At 44.6% G+C, this 17,849-nt stretch overlaps 1 protein-coding gene across 5 annotated transcripts in view; it reads right to left on the bottom strand.

Annotated features, from left to right (window-relative positions):
* PTCH1 (patched 1) overlaps positions 1 to 17,849 on the bottom strand; it is a 70,315-nt gene that overhangs the window by 8,326 nt on the left and 44,140 nt on the right. For all 5 annotated transcript variants that reach the window (XM_041742857.1, XM_041742855.1, XM_041742854.1 and 2 more), the window contains 8 exons: positions 16,801 to 16,919; positions 15,773 to 16,175; positions 15,040 to 15,349; positions 10,198 to 10,340; positions 8,023 to 8,206; positions 6,314 to 6,594; positions 4,474 to 4,611; positions 1,244 to 1,386 (listed from right to left, as the gene is read on the bottom strand). In XM_041742857.1, coding sequence (XP_041598791.1) covers positions 1,244 to 1,386; positions 4,474 to 4,611; positions 6,314 to 6,594; positions 8,023 to 8,206; positions 10,198 to 10,340; positions 15,040 to 15,349; positions 15,773 to 16,175; positions 16,801 to 16,919 — 1,721 coding nt within the window. The remainder of the gene's footprint in view (positions 1 to 1,243; positions 1,387 to 4,473; positions 4,612 to 6,313; positions 6,595 to 8,022; positions 8,207 to 10,197; positions 10,341 to 15,039; positions 15,350 to 15,772; positions 16,176 to 16,800; positions 16,920 to 17,849) is intronic.

The following is a 17,849-nucleotide window of genomic DNA, read 5'->3' as shown; positions in this document are numbered from 1 at the left end:
AAAGAAACTCTCCTTGACATAGGGGTTTTACCCCATAAAGAGACATCTACTAATGCCCAAATACGCATATGCTATGGAAATAAAGGAAAGGTCAAAGTCAAGTTAAGAGCTGAAGATAAAACTCAGGCCAAAAGCTTGATCTAATTCAGGTACACATTTACCTGGTATTGGAAAACAAGAATGTACTAATTGGATTGTTAGCTGATTAACGGCGCTGGGTTGAGAAGACCGGTGGCATGGGTATCACCTGGGAGCTGGCTGGAAATACAAACTCTGCTCTGCACCCTCCCTACCCCTAGCGACATTCAAGCTGCATTTGCAGAGCCTTGGATGATTCAGAAGCATGATATGGTCGGAGAAGTTCTGGTCCACACCGTGATAGCTGTGCCACCTCTGCACTTGCCCTGTGCTAACTACGCTGATGCAACTCTGGCATGCCTTCGAGGAAGGCTTAATCTCCGCTGCCCCGCTGCCCACTGGGGCAGGCTGTGGGGGCCATTCAGAGAAGAAAATGGTCTTTCCCTGCAGTTCCCAAATTCTTTTCAGAAGGAAAAACTCCTTTTCTAAGCCAAAAACTCTTATTCTTCATAAATCCACCAGAAACTGCTTGCCTAGGGATCCAAAAAGAAGTATCCAAACTAGGTCTCGATTACCAAGATTTGACACCAAACTCACACATTTAATGTTCTCTACATCTTACTAAGAACCTGAATGTGAAGTCTGGGCACACTACCTCTGCTTCTTAGAAGACTAAAATATAGTTGACAGTTTTAGGTATCTGTAAGTGTTCTATCGTTCTGAAGAGAAATGGAGGTCAGTGAAGGGGAACCAAGGTCAGAACTGGGGTACTGGGTGGCCCCCTGGTTTCACGCTGTGGAGCTCTTTGCTACTGGTCACAGACTCTCCATCTCTCCTCCCCAAGCTGTTCCCTAAGATGGCTCTAGAAGAGAGCTTGTCCTTCTACCGCTCAGCAGGACTCTGAGTTAAAAAAACTCAATAGGAAGTGGAGCCATGGACTGTGGTGATCATTTCACAATGTATTCGTACAGCCACACATCACATTGTATGCCTTAAAAATATATGATTTTTATGTGTCGGTCATAGCTCAAATAAATCTGGTGGGGGAGAGTATAGTCACCATGAAGACAGGCAGCTACGTATAGATACAGAAGGAAATATGCAATGGAGATCACAGGAGTGATAATGATTCTGAGGAGTAAGAACCGTCTCCCCTCCTGCTTACCTGACAATGAAATCAAACTCCGAGCCTGCCAGCATCAGCACTCCCAGCAGAGTGGACACGGCGCCATCCAGGACGGGCGCGAACATGTGCTCCAGGGCCAGCACGGCTCTGCGGTTCTTATCGCCAATGGCTGTCAGGAAAGCCTGCACAAGGACAAGGGGAGGTGAGTGGGCACCCGGACCTACAGACCTTCTCAGAACAGCTTCTGTTTTAGCTTCTGGAATATTTAATCTGGATGGCTCAAGACCCCAAACCTAGACTTATGCTAATGCGACCTGTTCGTGATACCGTGTCATATTTGGTGTTGATGTAAATCTTGAACTGCCACAAAAAAAGACAGAAAGCATATTTAGTTTAAATTAAAAACCAAACAGAAATGATACAAAAATGAGCAAAATGTCCTCTCTCTTGCTGTGGCTGCCCTGGGCTTTCCTCCCCACCCTACATATCTCTGGCATTTATCTGGGCCCACAGAGTGAAGATGAGAGCACCCTTCTCGATTTTGTGGAAGGTTCAGATCTTACTTCCAAGCAGGCCCAGCTGAGGGGTGCACGCAGCTGGGTGCTAAGTACCTTCTTCCTCACGATGAGGCAGGATTTCCCTTGCTGTGTTCAAACTAACATGCCATGGAAGTGTCACAGGAAAAACTTAGGACTCAAAATTCAAAAAGTTCTAACTCTATGTGGTCCTATCTCCACCTCCTTCATGTCCTAAAGCTCCACTAGGTCAAGAATGCTCTTGATACCAAATGGCAACTTTATAGAGTGAGCCCCAGCATATCAGACTGTTGGCTTTGCAGGGTGACCCAGGACTGGGTTAATGTGAGTCAGTTACTATTAAACCTTGCTTGGCCATTTGGTGAGACCCTAACAGGAGCCTGGCACAAGCCCTTTCTCTGCCTGAAAGTTAAAAGGCTGCTCTGGGATATGCTGAGAAAAGAAGGCTTGGGAACTCTGCAGACCACAGTTCCTTAAAAATCAAGACCAACCACACACTGGGTACACTCCGTCCCTTGCGTAACTTGTGGAAGAACACTCAGGTTGTTCTCTTGAACAGAGAAAGAAAGAAAAGTATGCAAAAATGTACTATGAGTTTTCATACTTTTCTCTAAAGTGCATATGCTCTAGAAAGCACACACTCTTTCAGAAATGGGGAAGGCTTTAGGGTCAGCAGAATTGCCTTTCTATCTTGGGAGGAAAGCATCAAGATGGTTTGGAACCGTGTTACTTTGTGCCATACTTGGGCCATGAGGCGACAAGGGTCAAGTTGGGTTGTATCATCTCACATACAACTTATGTTGTGGGGAACAGGGAACTGACAGGAACCCATTGATTCTCTCAGGATGTTCATAGAAGAATAGTGCTCCTCACCAGCCTTATTCCATCATTTTACAAAGCCCAAAAGAGCAGCACCGACTCACTTTAAGTAGACCTTCACATACATGCTCAGGTAAGGACGCCGTATTTTGCACATGGACAGTCTCTCAGTGAAAGTGTAGGCTATGAGCACTGAGCAGGGATTACTGCTCACAAAGCCAAGGTGGCTTTTGGGACTCCTTAAATTCTTGGAATTAAATTTTGTATGAGTGGTGGAAGCATTCCTTAATCGTTTATCTAGCACTGGTGTGCACACTGATGTTCGTACCACCTCATGTGTAAAGCCCAGAGTGCCACAACAAGCTGCAGTTTTCCCTTCCACCATGAAAACCTGTTCTAGAACACTCTTGTTTGCAATGCTAGCTACCAAAAAAAGTGGTTTTCACTGGCATCAGAATAAAAGGACTGGTGGATTCTTAACTCTCATGGAAAGTTTTCTCAATTCCGGAGATATTAAGAATTACTTATGTTCTAGGTCCTAGGCTATGAGCTCTCCTTTTTTTTTTTTTTTTTTTTGTGAGCTCTTCTTTTAAATAAAAAAATCCCCTCTCCCTCCTCCCAGCTCAATGGAGGAAAATAATTTGGGTAGGCTCAAAACCTAGAGAATACTGGTTCTGTATTATCAGTTTTTTGTTGAAATGGGACAACTTCAACAAAACATTCTTTCTGAAACACAGTTTACAGTCTCTAAGCTGCCTGCAAATGCCCCTGAAAGACTCCTTGTGGAGAAACTAAGAAGGTATAAGACAGAGCATATGTGCAGATATGCACACGTGCAGACATGCACATGCCATGTGTTGAGCCCAAGGAAAATCAACTCTAGTGACTGCAAAAGCAAGACTGAAAGTAATTTGACCCAGGCTCAATGCTAGGTTTCCTATCTAGGGCATTCCAACATCAGTATTTCTTCAGCCAATATATATTTATTGAGTGCCTACCAACACCCTCAAGGACTTAGGCTATAAACACAAGTGTGGACAGAACATAATTCACACACTGCCCAGAGGCTTTTGAGTAATTTTCTGATAAATGTACATGATGGGTTTGTCTCTTGGTTTATTTTTTTTAAAGATTTATTTATTTATTTATTCATGAGAGACACACAGAGAGAGGCAGAGACACAGGCAGAAGGAGAAGCAGGCTCCATGTAGGGAGCCCGACGTGGGACTCGATCCTGGGTTTCCAGGATCACGCCCTGGGCCGAAGGCAGGCGCCAAACTGCTGAGCCACCTAGGCGTCCCTTGTCTCTTGGTTTAAAGACTCCCCCTGACGTTTAACTTCCTCCTGCTCACAGGCTGGGCACAGAAAGAGAGAGGGGGAAAATCCTGTTGAGAGCAACCCTGGTCCTCGTACTTCCTGCTCTCATGAATTTGGAAGCAGATAGGTTGAAGGTGGGTGGGCTCAGGTGAGAAGCAGTTTCTCTGTCATGCTGCCCCACGCCTGTGAGTGTGGTCTCACTTTATCTCCTCTTTATAACTGTGGTTTTAAAAAATGTGTGTATTTGTGTACACTCACACACACTCATACCATCTAACTTAGGAACAAAACTGACAACTTACCGACCTGTCATGACACTAATGACACCAAATAAGCAGAATCCCTCCCGGCCCACTGCCAACACGTTTTACCTCCGATGCCCTGCCCTTAGACTGCCCCAGAGGGAAGGAATCCACCTAAATTTCAGCCACTTCTCGCTGGGAATGCCTGTGCTCTGAAGCCTCTTCATTATGACACGTGTTACGTGTGTTCCTTGATGTTGGAAAAAACGCAAAGGTCCCCAACCCAGAGACTAATGAGGGCCAGAATGAATGTCTGGCCTTGCCATAAAGTTCTCAATGAAGGGGTCTCCCATACCAGAGCAACGTGAACGGTGAACTCCACTCCTATGCCGACAGAAGCGATCAGGATGACCACTGGCACAGCACTCAGCTTGATTCCAATGAGGCCCATCATGCCAAAGAGCTCGACTGTCATCAAAGCCAGCACCGTCACCTTTAAGAAAATGCACGCAATGAGCAGATGGGCACAGACACACTCGAGGGGCTGCAGACAGGACAGGGCTCACTCCAGATCAAGGGCAGAGAAACAGCCAGGACCCACATACAATGGAAGCGTGGACTTGCTTTTACTCTGAACACCTGTCTTTACTTTCAAAATCACTGCATGCTGCCGAGAAGAGAGACTTTGGGACAATTTTGGGATAGCTGCTTTGGGACAGCAGCTTGTTTAAGGAGTACAAAAAGGCAAAGTTTGGTATTACTACCATAGCTGTCTTTCCAATACGTCTGCTCTAGAAAGCAAAAATATATAAAATAAAAAATTTCACAACTATTCCATTTGAGTCATCTAAGAATTACAGAAACATGGACTTGTAACTAGCTACAAATTTAATATAGTTTAAAATAAGGTATTCCCTTCTGTTTTGATCTTAATCATCAAAAACCATCCTTCAATTTACAACAGAATTGAAACTTCAGAGTTTTTGGTTGTGCCCTATTCTCCATCCTAAAGAAAGCAGATAGGAGGAGTGAATAGAAGCTTTTCTTTTGTTCTGTTAAGAGAGGATGACTAGGGAGAAAGGGGACTTCTGGTCAGCTGACATGGGTCAGGTTACAGGCGCTTTCACTTTGAAGAAATGAGGAGCAAGGCGGGTGGACACAGCAAGCAGTTAAACCCAGGAAAAGCTCTTATTTGCCTTTCATCTGCCTTGTAAAAATTTGCACAGAGATGGAAAGAAAATCTGGGAGGTAGACTATGGAGTTTGTTGAGCCAAAAGGAAGAAAATACAACTAGAACAGCCAACTTTACAGAGATGGGAGAGGAGTGGCTGTTCTTTCCTTGTCAGGGGTGGGGCAGTGGGCAGTGGTGGCAGGGGAAGGACAGGTCCAGTAACAGTTCCGTTTGCTTTCTTTAATAAGCTAATGAAAGATGGACAATGTCAATTGCTTAAGTACCATGAAAACCCCTACAGACTAAACATTTACCTTTAACATACCTGCTGCACAGACATATGGTACATAAATGAGACCTGGTCTCTGTTTTTATAATTTTGGCATTTTGAAGGCTGTACCACAGTTCATGGAATTTAAACAGTGCCATGATTTTATTAGATATTACACAAAACTTACTTCAGATCTGAGAGTATTACACTTGGACAGAAGGATACCAAAAAATAGGTTAGTAATACCAGTTCACCAATGTCCTCCAAGCTTTAAAGCACAGACACAATACTACAAAACCATCTCAAAAACCATTTTACCCATATACCATTGTCCTAAACTTCTCTAATTGTCCCCTGCCCCTTTTTCAGAAGAATCTTCTCTATGTTAGGTCTGTGACATAGTCACAAAAGGACCATTTAAGTAAAAATAAATAAATGAGTTATATTCGAATTTAATAAATGCAGAGTGTTTGTATTTAATAAATGCTAGGAGCTGTTACAGAAAGTGTGTTTTAAAACTTCCCTGTCTTTACACAGCAAGTTTAAAGCTGTAGGAGAAGAGACACAAGATGAAGGCCATTAAAGGCTCTACCTAACCATGAACCTCGCCACCTCCCACAGAATAAATATAACAAGGGTGATGCAATCTATACCCTCCTCCAGAGGCCCAGACATAAACACAACTTCCCGGCTGTAGCAAGAGCCAGGCCGAAAGGAATCTGGCTTGCACAAAACCCCTTCATATGAACTCACAATGATCCCGGCCGTCCAGGGGTTCAGGAGGAAGACGGCGCATACAAGGAACGTGCAGGCCAGCACCACGCTGACAGACAACAGAAGCCAGTGGCGGAGGCCAATGTACTGCTCCCAGAAGAGGAAGGGGTAGCCGTTGGGGTAGCTGGACAGCCCCAGGCTGGTGTAGTTGTTGCAGATGCTTCGGACCTTTTCAATAGCTTCCACGAAGTCAGATGTGTCCCGCAAGCCATTGAGGTAGAAAGGGAACTGAGCGTATTCGATGGGCTCTGCTGCTGGGACTGGACAGGGGGACAGAGGGAAGAGGTCATGGCTGAAGGCTCAGGGCCATGGGACCCAGGGAGGGAGGAGCCACTGCCCAGCCCAGACCCACACCCTGCGGGCTCCACGATGGCAGCCAACAGGGAAGGGACCCTGTCACCAAGTTCCCTGCCCACACTCCTTTCAATGTGAAGGACAAACAGTATGCAGGGCAGTCTTTGGTCTTTACAATCTTAATCTTTGGTTTAAAAAAGCTTTAAGCAATAACCAACAGGTTTTTTTTGTTTTGTTTATTTTTTATTTTATTTTATTTTTTGGTGGTGGAGGGGAGGAGCCTAAGGCCTGTGTATTCATTTAACCTTTGATTTTAATCTTCTAGGGGCAGTCACTTTTGTAATGGGTCTAAACAACTTAAGAATTCAATGGCAGGAGCATTTTTTGTTCAACTGACACAAGGGAAAATACGAAGTTCAAACTGTTTTACTCACTCACTTATGAGAACAAAATAACTCGAAAGTCATGCTTTCCTGAGAAAAACGCTTAACTTTCTTATCCTTTTAGTGATCTAACACACTTAAACCTTCCATGCTTCTTTTTTAATGCAATGCTAAGTCTTCAGCAGCAGGGGAAGAAATCCTTACACAACAAGCATTTAGTTACTGCCGTTGTGTGTTCCAGACCCTTTGGGGTCATTCAGTTGACTTGCTAAACATGATTTGCCCTATTATAATCTCAACTATAAATTTTCATTAAGACAAGCCTTGGCTGCTTGCCACCAGGCTCTGGGGTTTAGATACAGAGAAGCACAACCTGCTTCCTCTCCAGCCATGTTTGCAAAGGGACCCGTCCTCTTTGTCACGTCCTCCCTCTCCCTCGGCCTATCCAAGGTGGAAGCTACTCACATCTCTAACACAAATGCAAATTAAATCCATACAGGACCACCTTTCAAAGTCAAGGCTGAGAGGGGGAAAGAAGAGGACACTGCGTATACACACTATCCTGCTCCGATTTAAACAGCTTTGACAGAGTACAGGTGCTTGGTGGCTTATAGGAATGACCCAACTTGCCAAAAATTCCTTCAACACCAGAGTTGACAAAGTGAAGATAAACATATAATCCCCAGCGATAAAACTCTGCAATAGTAAAATAACACTCAACCCGGAGGCGTCTCCAGCTTTCACATGGAACAGCTGGCATGAAAGAGAGCTGCCCGGTGGATGTCCAAGGGTGAAAGCTACAAACGGAGATTAGGGACTCTTATTTCCCAGCGTGATAGAGCATGGGTTGTATTCCATTGCACACCCTCATCTGTCTCCCAGAGTTTTAAACTCAAAGAAATAGATTGTTCTGTTTACACTTTTGAACCCTGGATAGCGTCAGCAGACGAGGACTGTGGCCGAGCTTGGGAGAATGGAGTGAGGCTCCCACCCTGGTGGAGGGCTACTTACTTCTGAGCCTGGTTTCGGGCATGTAGTCAGCTTTGTCATGCACCCACTCAGGACGGTGAGGCCGGATGTTGGCCTGGGAGGCAGCATAAGCCACAGGGTCATTGCTCACCCAGGCAGTCAGGTAGATGTAGAATGCACTGGGGTTGATGATGCCATGTGCATCCACCAGGCGTTGCTTGGTCAACTGCAAGATGCAAAGAGGGGTCCTTCAGAATGGGGTTGGGGAAGGAGAGCCCTGCACCAGCATTTGCAACAAAGATGAGAATGCCCCCTCTTTGAACGTATAAGAAAATCCCGTCAGAACACCTTTGGTTTCTTTCCAAATGCACTTATCAGAGGATGCAATAATCAGTGTGTTTCTAACACACACAGTTCTGCAGATGGTCCAGGAATTGACTGAACGAACCAATTAAATCTGAATGCTAAAAGACTGTCTGCAGCCAAGGCAGAGAATGAACAATCTGGAGAAACATATTTATAGGAGGGGAAGGAGGAAAAAACCTGGCAAGAACCCCCATACACGTCTGTATGCAGTTAACCTCTGCTGTTAACACTGAAGGAAATGCCACCCAGTAAATGGAGGAGAGCTATAAAAATAAAACAACATCTGTATAAATTTTGCTAACACTAGCCTCCTATGACCTGTGTATTCACAAAATGCCCATCGCCAGGAAGTGGAAGGGGCTGATGCACAGCCACGGTCTTTCTGGGTACCCCTATTTCTGAGAGAGGTGGTCCTGCTTGGCAAGCCCCATCGTAGGCCATGGGATACTACACTCCCTCTATCTACTACACACATACTGATACAAACAAATACATTTTTCCTGTTTACTTTAGATTCAGGCCTGACTCCAATGCGTTTGGCCTTCTTAACAAAATGAAAAACACCAGTGACAGCAGTTAATAGAGAAAGAGTGAAGGAAGAAACAGTCGAGTGACAAAACGAAATTTCAGGGGTCTGGATTCAATTAATCCCCAGGATATGTAACAACTGCATGTCTTCAAGCCGTCTCTGGAATTACATAGCACGGCTCATGGCCTCCGTGCACGCAGCATGCTTTTCTCCCTCCCAGGCAGAGGAAGTGATATCTGGGGGCCTGGCCCAATCACATTTGCTCCACAGTTGTCCCTGGTCCCTAAGGTCTGGCGCAGCCCCCGGGCATCCCCCTGCTATCTCTCCCACAGGCTCTTCTGCCCACATCCTTGTCAAACCTGACAGTGTGCCGCATGCGGCCATAAAGCACCAAGTTCACACTCCATAATAACTCTGAACAATGTACTTTGTAAATCTGTCACCTTTAATGCCAGCAAAAAAGGGGAGACAATAAACAGAGCTGCTGGGAAGATCATTAGCATGACGGTTTTCTGCCTGAGGGGGAAGCAAACAAGCTACAAGGAGCAGAGGGAATGGGATCTGGGAGAGCCGGCAGTAGTGCTGGACTCATTTGAAATCTGAAGGGTCCCAACACACTCCCAACTTGCCTGAAGAATCAAAAGGGAATATGCTGGAATCCGAGCATCACAGAGAAGATGCAAATGCAGTTGGAGAATATGATTACCAACTAGAAACCGCTCTTATTACCCGGGGAAGTGAGCAGAACGGCGAGCGCTCTCAGGTTTCGGGGACTGGCAATTCTGTCTGCTTCACTCATGACAGAGCCATCTGTCTGTCCCCCTTCTCCACCTGCTGGGCCAGGGTGACCCCGAGGAAACGAATGCAATCAATCCTCCCATCCTTCTAGTAACCTCTCTGACGTCTTAACTCATCCATCCACCTCAAATTCTGCTCATTCAAATGACTGCTACCATCCTTTTAAGTGTGAATATAACCCAGATCAACATGGTAACAAGCACTAGAATTCAAAAGAGAATGGCAAAATACAGCATGTCTCGTATCTGAAAGAGCCTGCACTGCCTGGAGAGTTCCTGGTGGGAACAATGGCTGTGGAGACAGGCAGTAACACACGTCCCCACTTGACAGACGGGCAGACTGAGGCACAGGCTTGCCTGCAGTCACACAACCAGCTGACAGGATGAAGTGAAGTAGAGCCAACTCAACATTCTATCAGCCCGATGCCTCGGGTCTCCAGAGGGCGCAGGCTGGGATGGCAGCTGCCCCAAGATCTGCTCAGCGATGCCCTCCGCAACGCCCAGGGTGTAGGGCAGCCACAGTACCTGACTGATGTCGATGGGTTTATCGCGGCTGCCGGTCTGCACCAGGAGTTTGTAGGCAAGGACCCCATCATCTGATCCATTTTTGTAATTGTTTGGCATGATTTTCCCAGTTTCCCAGTCACTGTCAAATGCGTCCTGAAGTCCTAGAAAAGGCAAATGTATATGACATATTATGATTCTTAACCGGAATGATCTAGGCCCTGATGTGGTGGGCTGAGGACACCCAGCAGAAGGGAGTACTTGACATCAACCTCAAACACTCTGTATTATACTTGTTTTCTATTTCAGATTCAAGTGACACTATTCAATTTTTCATGAATGAGTGTCAGGTTGCTGATAATCACTGCTTCAAAGGCGGAAGAGGGGAATTCTTATTTCTAGGAAGCAAATTTACATGTTTTACTTTTACATAAAAGAGAAACCCTTTCTTCTCCCTCAATGACTATTCTGAGGAGAGGAAGACAGTGCTCCTGGGAGAGCTGGCTGACCGGGTGAGGGGACACATAGGCTCATTAGCCATCTCAGGCCACTGTTGGGTGCTAGAGCCTGGGATTCTTCAATCCAACCAGAAATCCCACTCAGAGTGCAGAGAAGGCTTTCAAACTCCCAACTTCAAACAGTAACTCAGCTGCTTCTCCAGCCCAGGGTGAGCGAACACGATTCTGTCAATTTGTTCCATCTGTTCGACTTGTGGAGCTAATACAAGCTGTGGGATCGGCTGCCAGGTTGTGTAAAGATCACAGCCAACACCTATTCACTCTCGACTGTTCCTCTTTGCCACCCTTCCTCACAAGGCAGGGCGGGGGCGGAGGGACCTCGTGAGCGTCCGTGTGTGCAGGGAAATGCCTCACGGGGTAAATTTGGATCAGATTGAAACAGGAAGCCACAGGCCAATACAAGGGGGCTCTGTGAGAACAGATGACAAACCGCAAGCACAGGGAGGGGAAGGAAAGGGCTCTCTGGGTGTGGGGGATGGGCGAGCCCACCAGCCCACCACACACAGCTGTGCTTGGCCTCTGTAATCAAAACCATCATTACAGACCTGATGGTTTGGCTACAGCTGTAAAGAGATAAGCGTGCTGGAAGAGAAAACAGGGCCCTGGTGACCCGGTCTTAGGGGCTGAGTGATCCCGCATACACACACTCTCCCCCGACACCCCTGCCTCTTTTCCACTGTCCTGCTCCCCTCCAAATCCCCTCCCAAGTAGAACTCCAGGCCCCCAGGAGCTCAGGAAACCACATCTATTGAACAAGCTGTGTATGCAGGCGTTAGACATGGCCAGTAAGAAGGGAAGAGAGTTCATTTCATCTCATGACAGGCCTTGAGTGAATTCAAAGACACCCCCCCTCCCACTGTGCCCCAGTACTGGTCTCCTCAGTGCTCAAAATAATGAAGCTCTTGGGGTTTGACGTAGGGGCAGAGGGGGAGCACAGGACCCTGTCTCTGTCTCTCTCTCTTCTCAAGCCTTCCTGCCGACATCGCTGTGGGCATTGTTTTTACACGAACAATGTGGGGATGAGGCCCTAGGCTGGGTGGTGAAAGAAGGCTATGTTTAGGGGCGAGTGTGAAGGAGCGGTGGGAGCGGTGGGTGGGAGGGACCACCAGGACGGCCAGGCTCCTAACTCTCACACAGACTGTTTTTCATAGTGAGGCATGCACACAACACGCCGTACTGAACAGATGTTATTTTATTACCAAAAGCCTTTTTTGTTTTTGAAAAAAAAAATAAACAGGGGAGGGAAAACAAACCCTCCTCCCCACCCCCTACCACTCCAAAAGAGACCTGGTCTGTTTTCCTCACCTTAATAGAATTTTCATCACTTCATGGCCTGTATGGTACTTTAACCCTTTCCCTCTTGACCCGTCAATCCTAAGGAGCCACTGGTGCTCAAGGGAGCACTGGGCTGTCTCAGCATTTCACAATGATCACCAGTCATGTACTTCTTAGAACCACCTCATGAGATAGCCCTGCTAGCACCATGGTTCCCACTTTACAGATGAGAAAACCGAGGCGTGGAAAGCAGCTTAACCAAAGCCACCCAGGAGACCAGGGCTGGATGGAGCTAAGCTTTGGATCCAGGCAGCTGGGTTCCAGGTTCAGCTGGAAACATGGCTGCTCCAAATAGCTCTGGACACACAGAGGAGCTCAGGAAGTTATTTGCTGAAGGCACAAATAAGATCAGCAGAGGTACCAGGGGCACCCCTGACATCTAGTGGCAAATAGAGTGTTCCAAAAATGTGAGTGTGGTTTTAAGATTTTTATGCACTAAGAGTCTGGGGACACCCTGAGTGAACCAAAGATAGAAAGATTGGATTTGAGGGGGTCCACCCTGAAGGCAACTCTGTTCATCCCCTCATCCATGCTGCTAGCCTTCCCGTGCCACTCACTGCACTCGGAATACAAACATGAACAAGAAATAGTTGACCTCGTGAAAAAGTTAAGTTCTTAGATTATTTTATTTTCTGACTAATTACCAAAAAGCTCAAATAGCAAAGAATTGGCCTGAGAGTATGTGTACAACATAGGATTTCTGTGCACAAAATGAGGGATGCAGATTTGCTTCCACTGCCCCTTGGCCAGCGTTTTATACTCTAACACGTGTACACTGTAGACAAGATCGGTGACATTTTACTTATTTGACAGCAAAATGTGAAAGTGTTAACTAAAACTTCTCTCATTTTAAATTTTATACTAAATACTATTTTCTAGGGAAATATCAATTGTCAGTTTCTCTTTGATAATGAGCCCCTAAAGAGAACATTAATTTAAATTTTATCTGCATAACGCAGAGCGGAATACAAACGAACACTATTTGTACATGATGCACAGTGTGGTTGTTACCTGCAACTTCGCCTTACTTGCATGTGTGTTTAAAGATGACACATGATATTGCCATTATGTATTTTTATGAGTTAGCACCCCCCCGCCCCCGCAAACTAGTGGAATGTTGATAAAGACCAATAGCACAACACGGTTTTTAGTGACAATTCCACTGAAAACCAATGAGGGTCCCAACACTTAATGACCAAACAAAATGTTCTGAACAATTCAAGGACAGCTGACTCCTTACAGGAAGTGTTCAAAGACCCCATTAGCCACTTGACAGGCCTGAAAACTGTGTAGGCAGCCTGGCGGTCCCATTATCTGGCCATTCTGTGTCCAGTGCTCTCTGCTGGACCTTCTGAGAGTCAAACACAGAGTTCTAGAGCTGGCTGGGACCTCGACTTGGGAGCATGAATGGGTCTCACTTGGTCGAGGTGGGTGCTGTTCACTTAGCAATCAAAACAACATGATTCAATTGCACCTTCAAAAAAGTGTGATTCTCAAGTCCAACTGCTTTAGGTCTTTAAAGGAATGAAAGCATAGGGATAATTTACAATGCGCTATAAAAAGGTTAGCCCTCGCCACTGCCTGGAGACAATACCCTCTGCCCTCTTCCCAAGATCCGCCTAACATGCTATATTGAGCGTCCAAAGGAATGGCCTAAGACTGAAATCAATTCTACAATAACCCTCCTTTGCTCAGATACAGGCAGCACTGGCGATCTCTTTGTCATTTGTGGCAAGCTATTTGCATATCTTTGGCCAATGGGGGAAAAATGAAAAGCAGGGAATCTCTCAACTGTCTGGTCCTGTTTTGACTCATTATCTGGAAAACACAGCCTCCCAAACTACTGTAAAAAATAAGACTTAGAACTAATTCATGTTAATCTCATGAGCATGTTAAAAAAAATAATATTAATGTCATGTAGTTAGTTCTCTTTCCCTTCCTCAAAAAAAGAGGTCAAATCTGGTGTACATGTATGAACAAAATTCTAGGAACAGAAGTCAAGGCCAGAAACTGAACTGAAGGATTTTCAGTCAAACTCATGCAGTTTACCATTTTATGCAAACTCACAGGGAAATTGGCTGCTTAATCTTTACATACAAGTGTATTGACTTAAGACCAAAAAAGGCACTCAAATCTGTGTTTAAACAAGCCTAATTAAGTGGGAAATTAAGACAATCATTTGGATAACTTAAGCCAAAAAAATGTTGGGGGCCATAATTATTTGGGTATTTCAGTAAAAGCATTTTTGCCTGAATTGTGTGGATAATTATCTTGATTCCCCACTTCACTTTGCATGTGTCAACATGGAATAAATGAACAGATGTTCTTGGAATCACTGAATACATTCATATCAGTCAGCAGTTAGAAGCAAATTTAAGCCATTTTTTTTTTCTCCAATTGACTACTATTTCCCAGACATGTTTCTAAGGACAAGATAACATGCTAAGAAAGGCATCTTAAAAGCAGAATTTGGTTATTTATGAAATACTGTGAGATGTGATTAAGCACTGATAACTTTATTTCATATGCTGAACCAAGAGATGGTCAAAATATGGAATTGTACATTATATTTACCAATGATGCAAAAATCTACTGGTGCAGTATGCCAAAGTTTGTCAATAAGTCAGTCTAGAAATTTCCATTGACACTTTTGATCATCAAACTAAACACCATCCAAAAAAAGAGCCCTAGAAGCAACCAGGTCCCTATTTTATAACATATGTTTCCATTTCCTAATGTGCATCCATAAATTCTTACAGAAGTTCCAATGAGTCCTCCACTGGAATTGTTTGCATCATTTTATAGGTAAAAGCCAGATTTGGGAGGCTGCCCCCCAAACAGTCTATATAAGAATTTTAAGCAACACTCAGAAGTCAATGAAACATGTCAGTGTTATGTTATAATCTAATACTTTAATAAAGTGAACAAAGGGAACTTGTGGAAGCTGAATGTACCAAAGACCAAATGGGGAATGTTTACAAAGGGCGAACGCCCCCTCGCAGCATCTCACCTTGTAACCAGTCTCGGAAGTAATGCAGCCACATTTTGGGAAGCTGTTTATTTTCTTCCAACATGACATACTTCACATTGCTGAAACTCTTGTGAAGGTCGTAAAGTAAGTGCTGGATATTTGGGTAGTCTGCTTTCTGGGTGACTATATACATGTTGTAGAAAGAGAAGTATTTGAACTGTGCAGCAATAAAATCATATTCTCTGGTTTCCCGGGGCACAATGTCTGTAAGGTCCAGCCCATCGCGCACTCGGGTGGTCCCATAAAGGCTGACCCCCAGCAAGCCCAGGAAAAGGAAGATGACCACGACCTGTAACACAGTAAGAGGCACAAGATTAGAGCCAGAGGACAGGACCAACTCTTCCCTGACAGAGGCAAGCTGTCTGGTCCAGACCTCACTTTTACCCCCACAATGGCCCTGATGAAGCACGTAGGGGTCATCCTCCCAGAGGGAAAAACAGGTAATCATAATAATCTTATTTTAAAACAAGCTCATGAAGAATAAAATGTTTAAAATTTAAGGAGTTGATCTAAATTCACAGAAACATTTGCTATGGTAGAGATTCACTCCCATAGAAGATGAGCTCATTAAAATGGCCCCACATGCTAAATGGACTGACTTTTTAGAGGACCTGAAATAAGTCACACCCAAAGAAGCAACCTGATGAATTCCAAAAGAGACAGTTTTGTTATTTCTTGAAGACAGGAAGAGTCTTCTGTTTTGGTAGATTACCTTGGCTTTTGGTTTCAAGAGGAAAGGAGCATAGTGTTTCTCAGCAAAAGATGAAAGTGTCCACTTGGTGCAGGGGGGCTCAAGGCAGTGGAGGCTGGAGTCAGAGAACTGGGAGAGCAGGTCCCTTGTGGAGCTGGTGCTCTCAGGGCTCTGGCAGCTGAGGGTATCCTGGGTCATGGTGACGGGCTGCACGGAGATCTCAGAGCGTGGCTCGGCGGTGGTATAGTACACGTGCGTGTGGGGGTCATACTCTGTGCGGAGCTGTACTGTGGACTGCATGGTGATCTGGGTTTCGTGGGTGAAGCTGTGGCTGCTGTAGGGGGGCGGGGGACTGTAGCGAGTGTTATCATGAGTCTCCGTGTAGGCCTGAGGTTCAACTTGAATCACTCTGCTGACGCAGGGGCTGAGAGGGGAAAATATGTCACAATGGTATATTGAAACAGAGAAATGTGCTTTCATTTTTGCCAATGACTGACATCCATTTTACATAGCTCTCATTTAGAAGAAAATATACTATTGAACTTCACAAACATCACCTAATTTAACCATCTGGACACAGATAGTATTAAGTCAAAGGATAGTTGATCATGAATTTGGCTGGCAAAATCAAGTTACATGCTGATGAACCCCCTCAAAGCACAATTCCTAAAAACACACGATTTCCCTCCAAAAAACCCCATGACACCCAAAGGGCTATATTTTTCTGGATGGTTGGTTTTCAAACCTTTGTTTGCCTGAATCCATACAGATATGACACACTCTCAATCATCAGCAAAATTAATCCACAACAGAAATATGAGCACATGCATCACAACCCCAGAGCTGTGAGCCTCTAATCAGAGAGCGGAGCTTCAATGATTCGATATTCCCAACAAGGCATCCTCTGTCCACTATCTCTTATGCCTCCATCACACTGGTACAAGCCCTGTTAACTACGTTTTCTTCCAAGTCCACAGACTAAAGAGTTCTCTTAACCCTACCACTCTGTACCCAACATATAAAGGCCGCAGCAGCTCATGAAATTGTACCTTGTAAAACAGCAGAAAATATCCAATCTCCTATCCTCACGTCGATACAAATCCATGCTGAGAATTGCAGGAAAAATGAGCAGAACCATAGCAAAATTGAATACCACTACTACAGCCGCCTAGAAGCAGGAAAAAAAAAAGCAGAGGTCACCAATATGTCTCCTCCCAGTCAGAGGACTGCTCTGAAAATAAAGATGTTTTAAACACCATATTTCTTTTAATTCCCTTCTCAAGTATTTAAACTTGAAATAGATGTTGGAGTTTCTCATCATTTTTGCTTCTCTGCCACCATTAAGGGACCAGTTGACTAAAACAGACCCCATCATTCTCTGATCCTTTCCATCTCTTATAATTTCACAAACCTATGATGAACAAACACAGGAACGAAATGAACGTCTTGTGAGCAACTTAACCAAACCAAATCTACAAAGGCAGAATACAGAATATACTTGAGACGTTTTAATTGAAAACAAACATTCCCCTTTCAGAACATTTCTAAGAGTTTCATGCAACTCTGATTTTATGCTCAGAATATTTATACATAAAGTGGATTGGGTATATCAAAATGTCACCTTTAAAACATGAAATAAAATTTCAAACACGTCCCCTGAGGTCTTTAATAGGCACATTCCAAATAGTCTCCAGAGTAGCCTGTGGGGTGTGCAAGCACAGTAACAGAAAAGGTCAAGGAGAATAAGGCAGAAAGAAATTCCTGTGTGTGATTATAGTATGCAGAATAAATAAGTACGGATTCAAAAGTCACTCTATAACCTAGAATAAACACGGGGCTAGATTCTGTAGTGCTTTGGCAAATCTCCTGCCGACCTAGTAAAAATTACACAATTAGGCTGTTAATGGGGGAAAGTCAACAGAGGACAGTTGAAAGGCTCTCCAATTCAGACAGCAATGGAAGGAAGCAGCACAAAAAAAAAAAAAAAATGCAACTGGAATGCTAAGTAACCAAGAAATCATCAGAAAATTTTTTGAAAATCAAAAACTCTCAGGAAGTTTTCCAAAGAACTACCTAGTTCTAAAATGTCCTCCAATTG

This window comes from Vulpes lagopus, chromosome 2, assembly GCF_018345385.1.
Source record: "Vulpes lagopus strain Blue_001 chromosome 2, ASM1834538v1, whole genome shotgun sequence".
Taxonomy (NCBI): domain Eukaryota; kingdom Metazoa; phylum Chordata; class Mammalia; order Carnivora; family Canidae; genus Vulpes; species Vulpes lagopus.
This window is presented reverse-complemented; position numbering and strand designations above follow the sequence as displayed.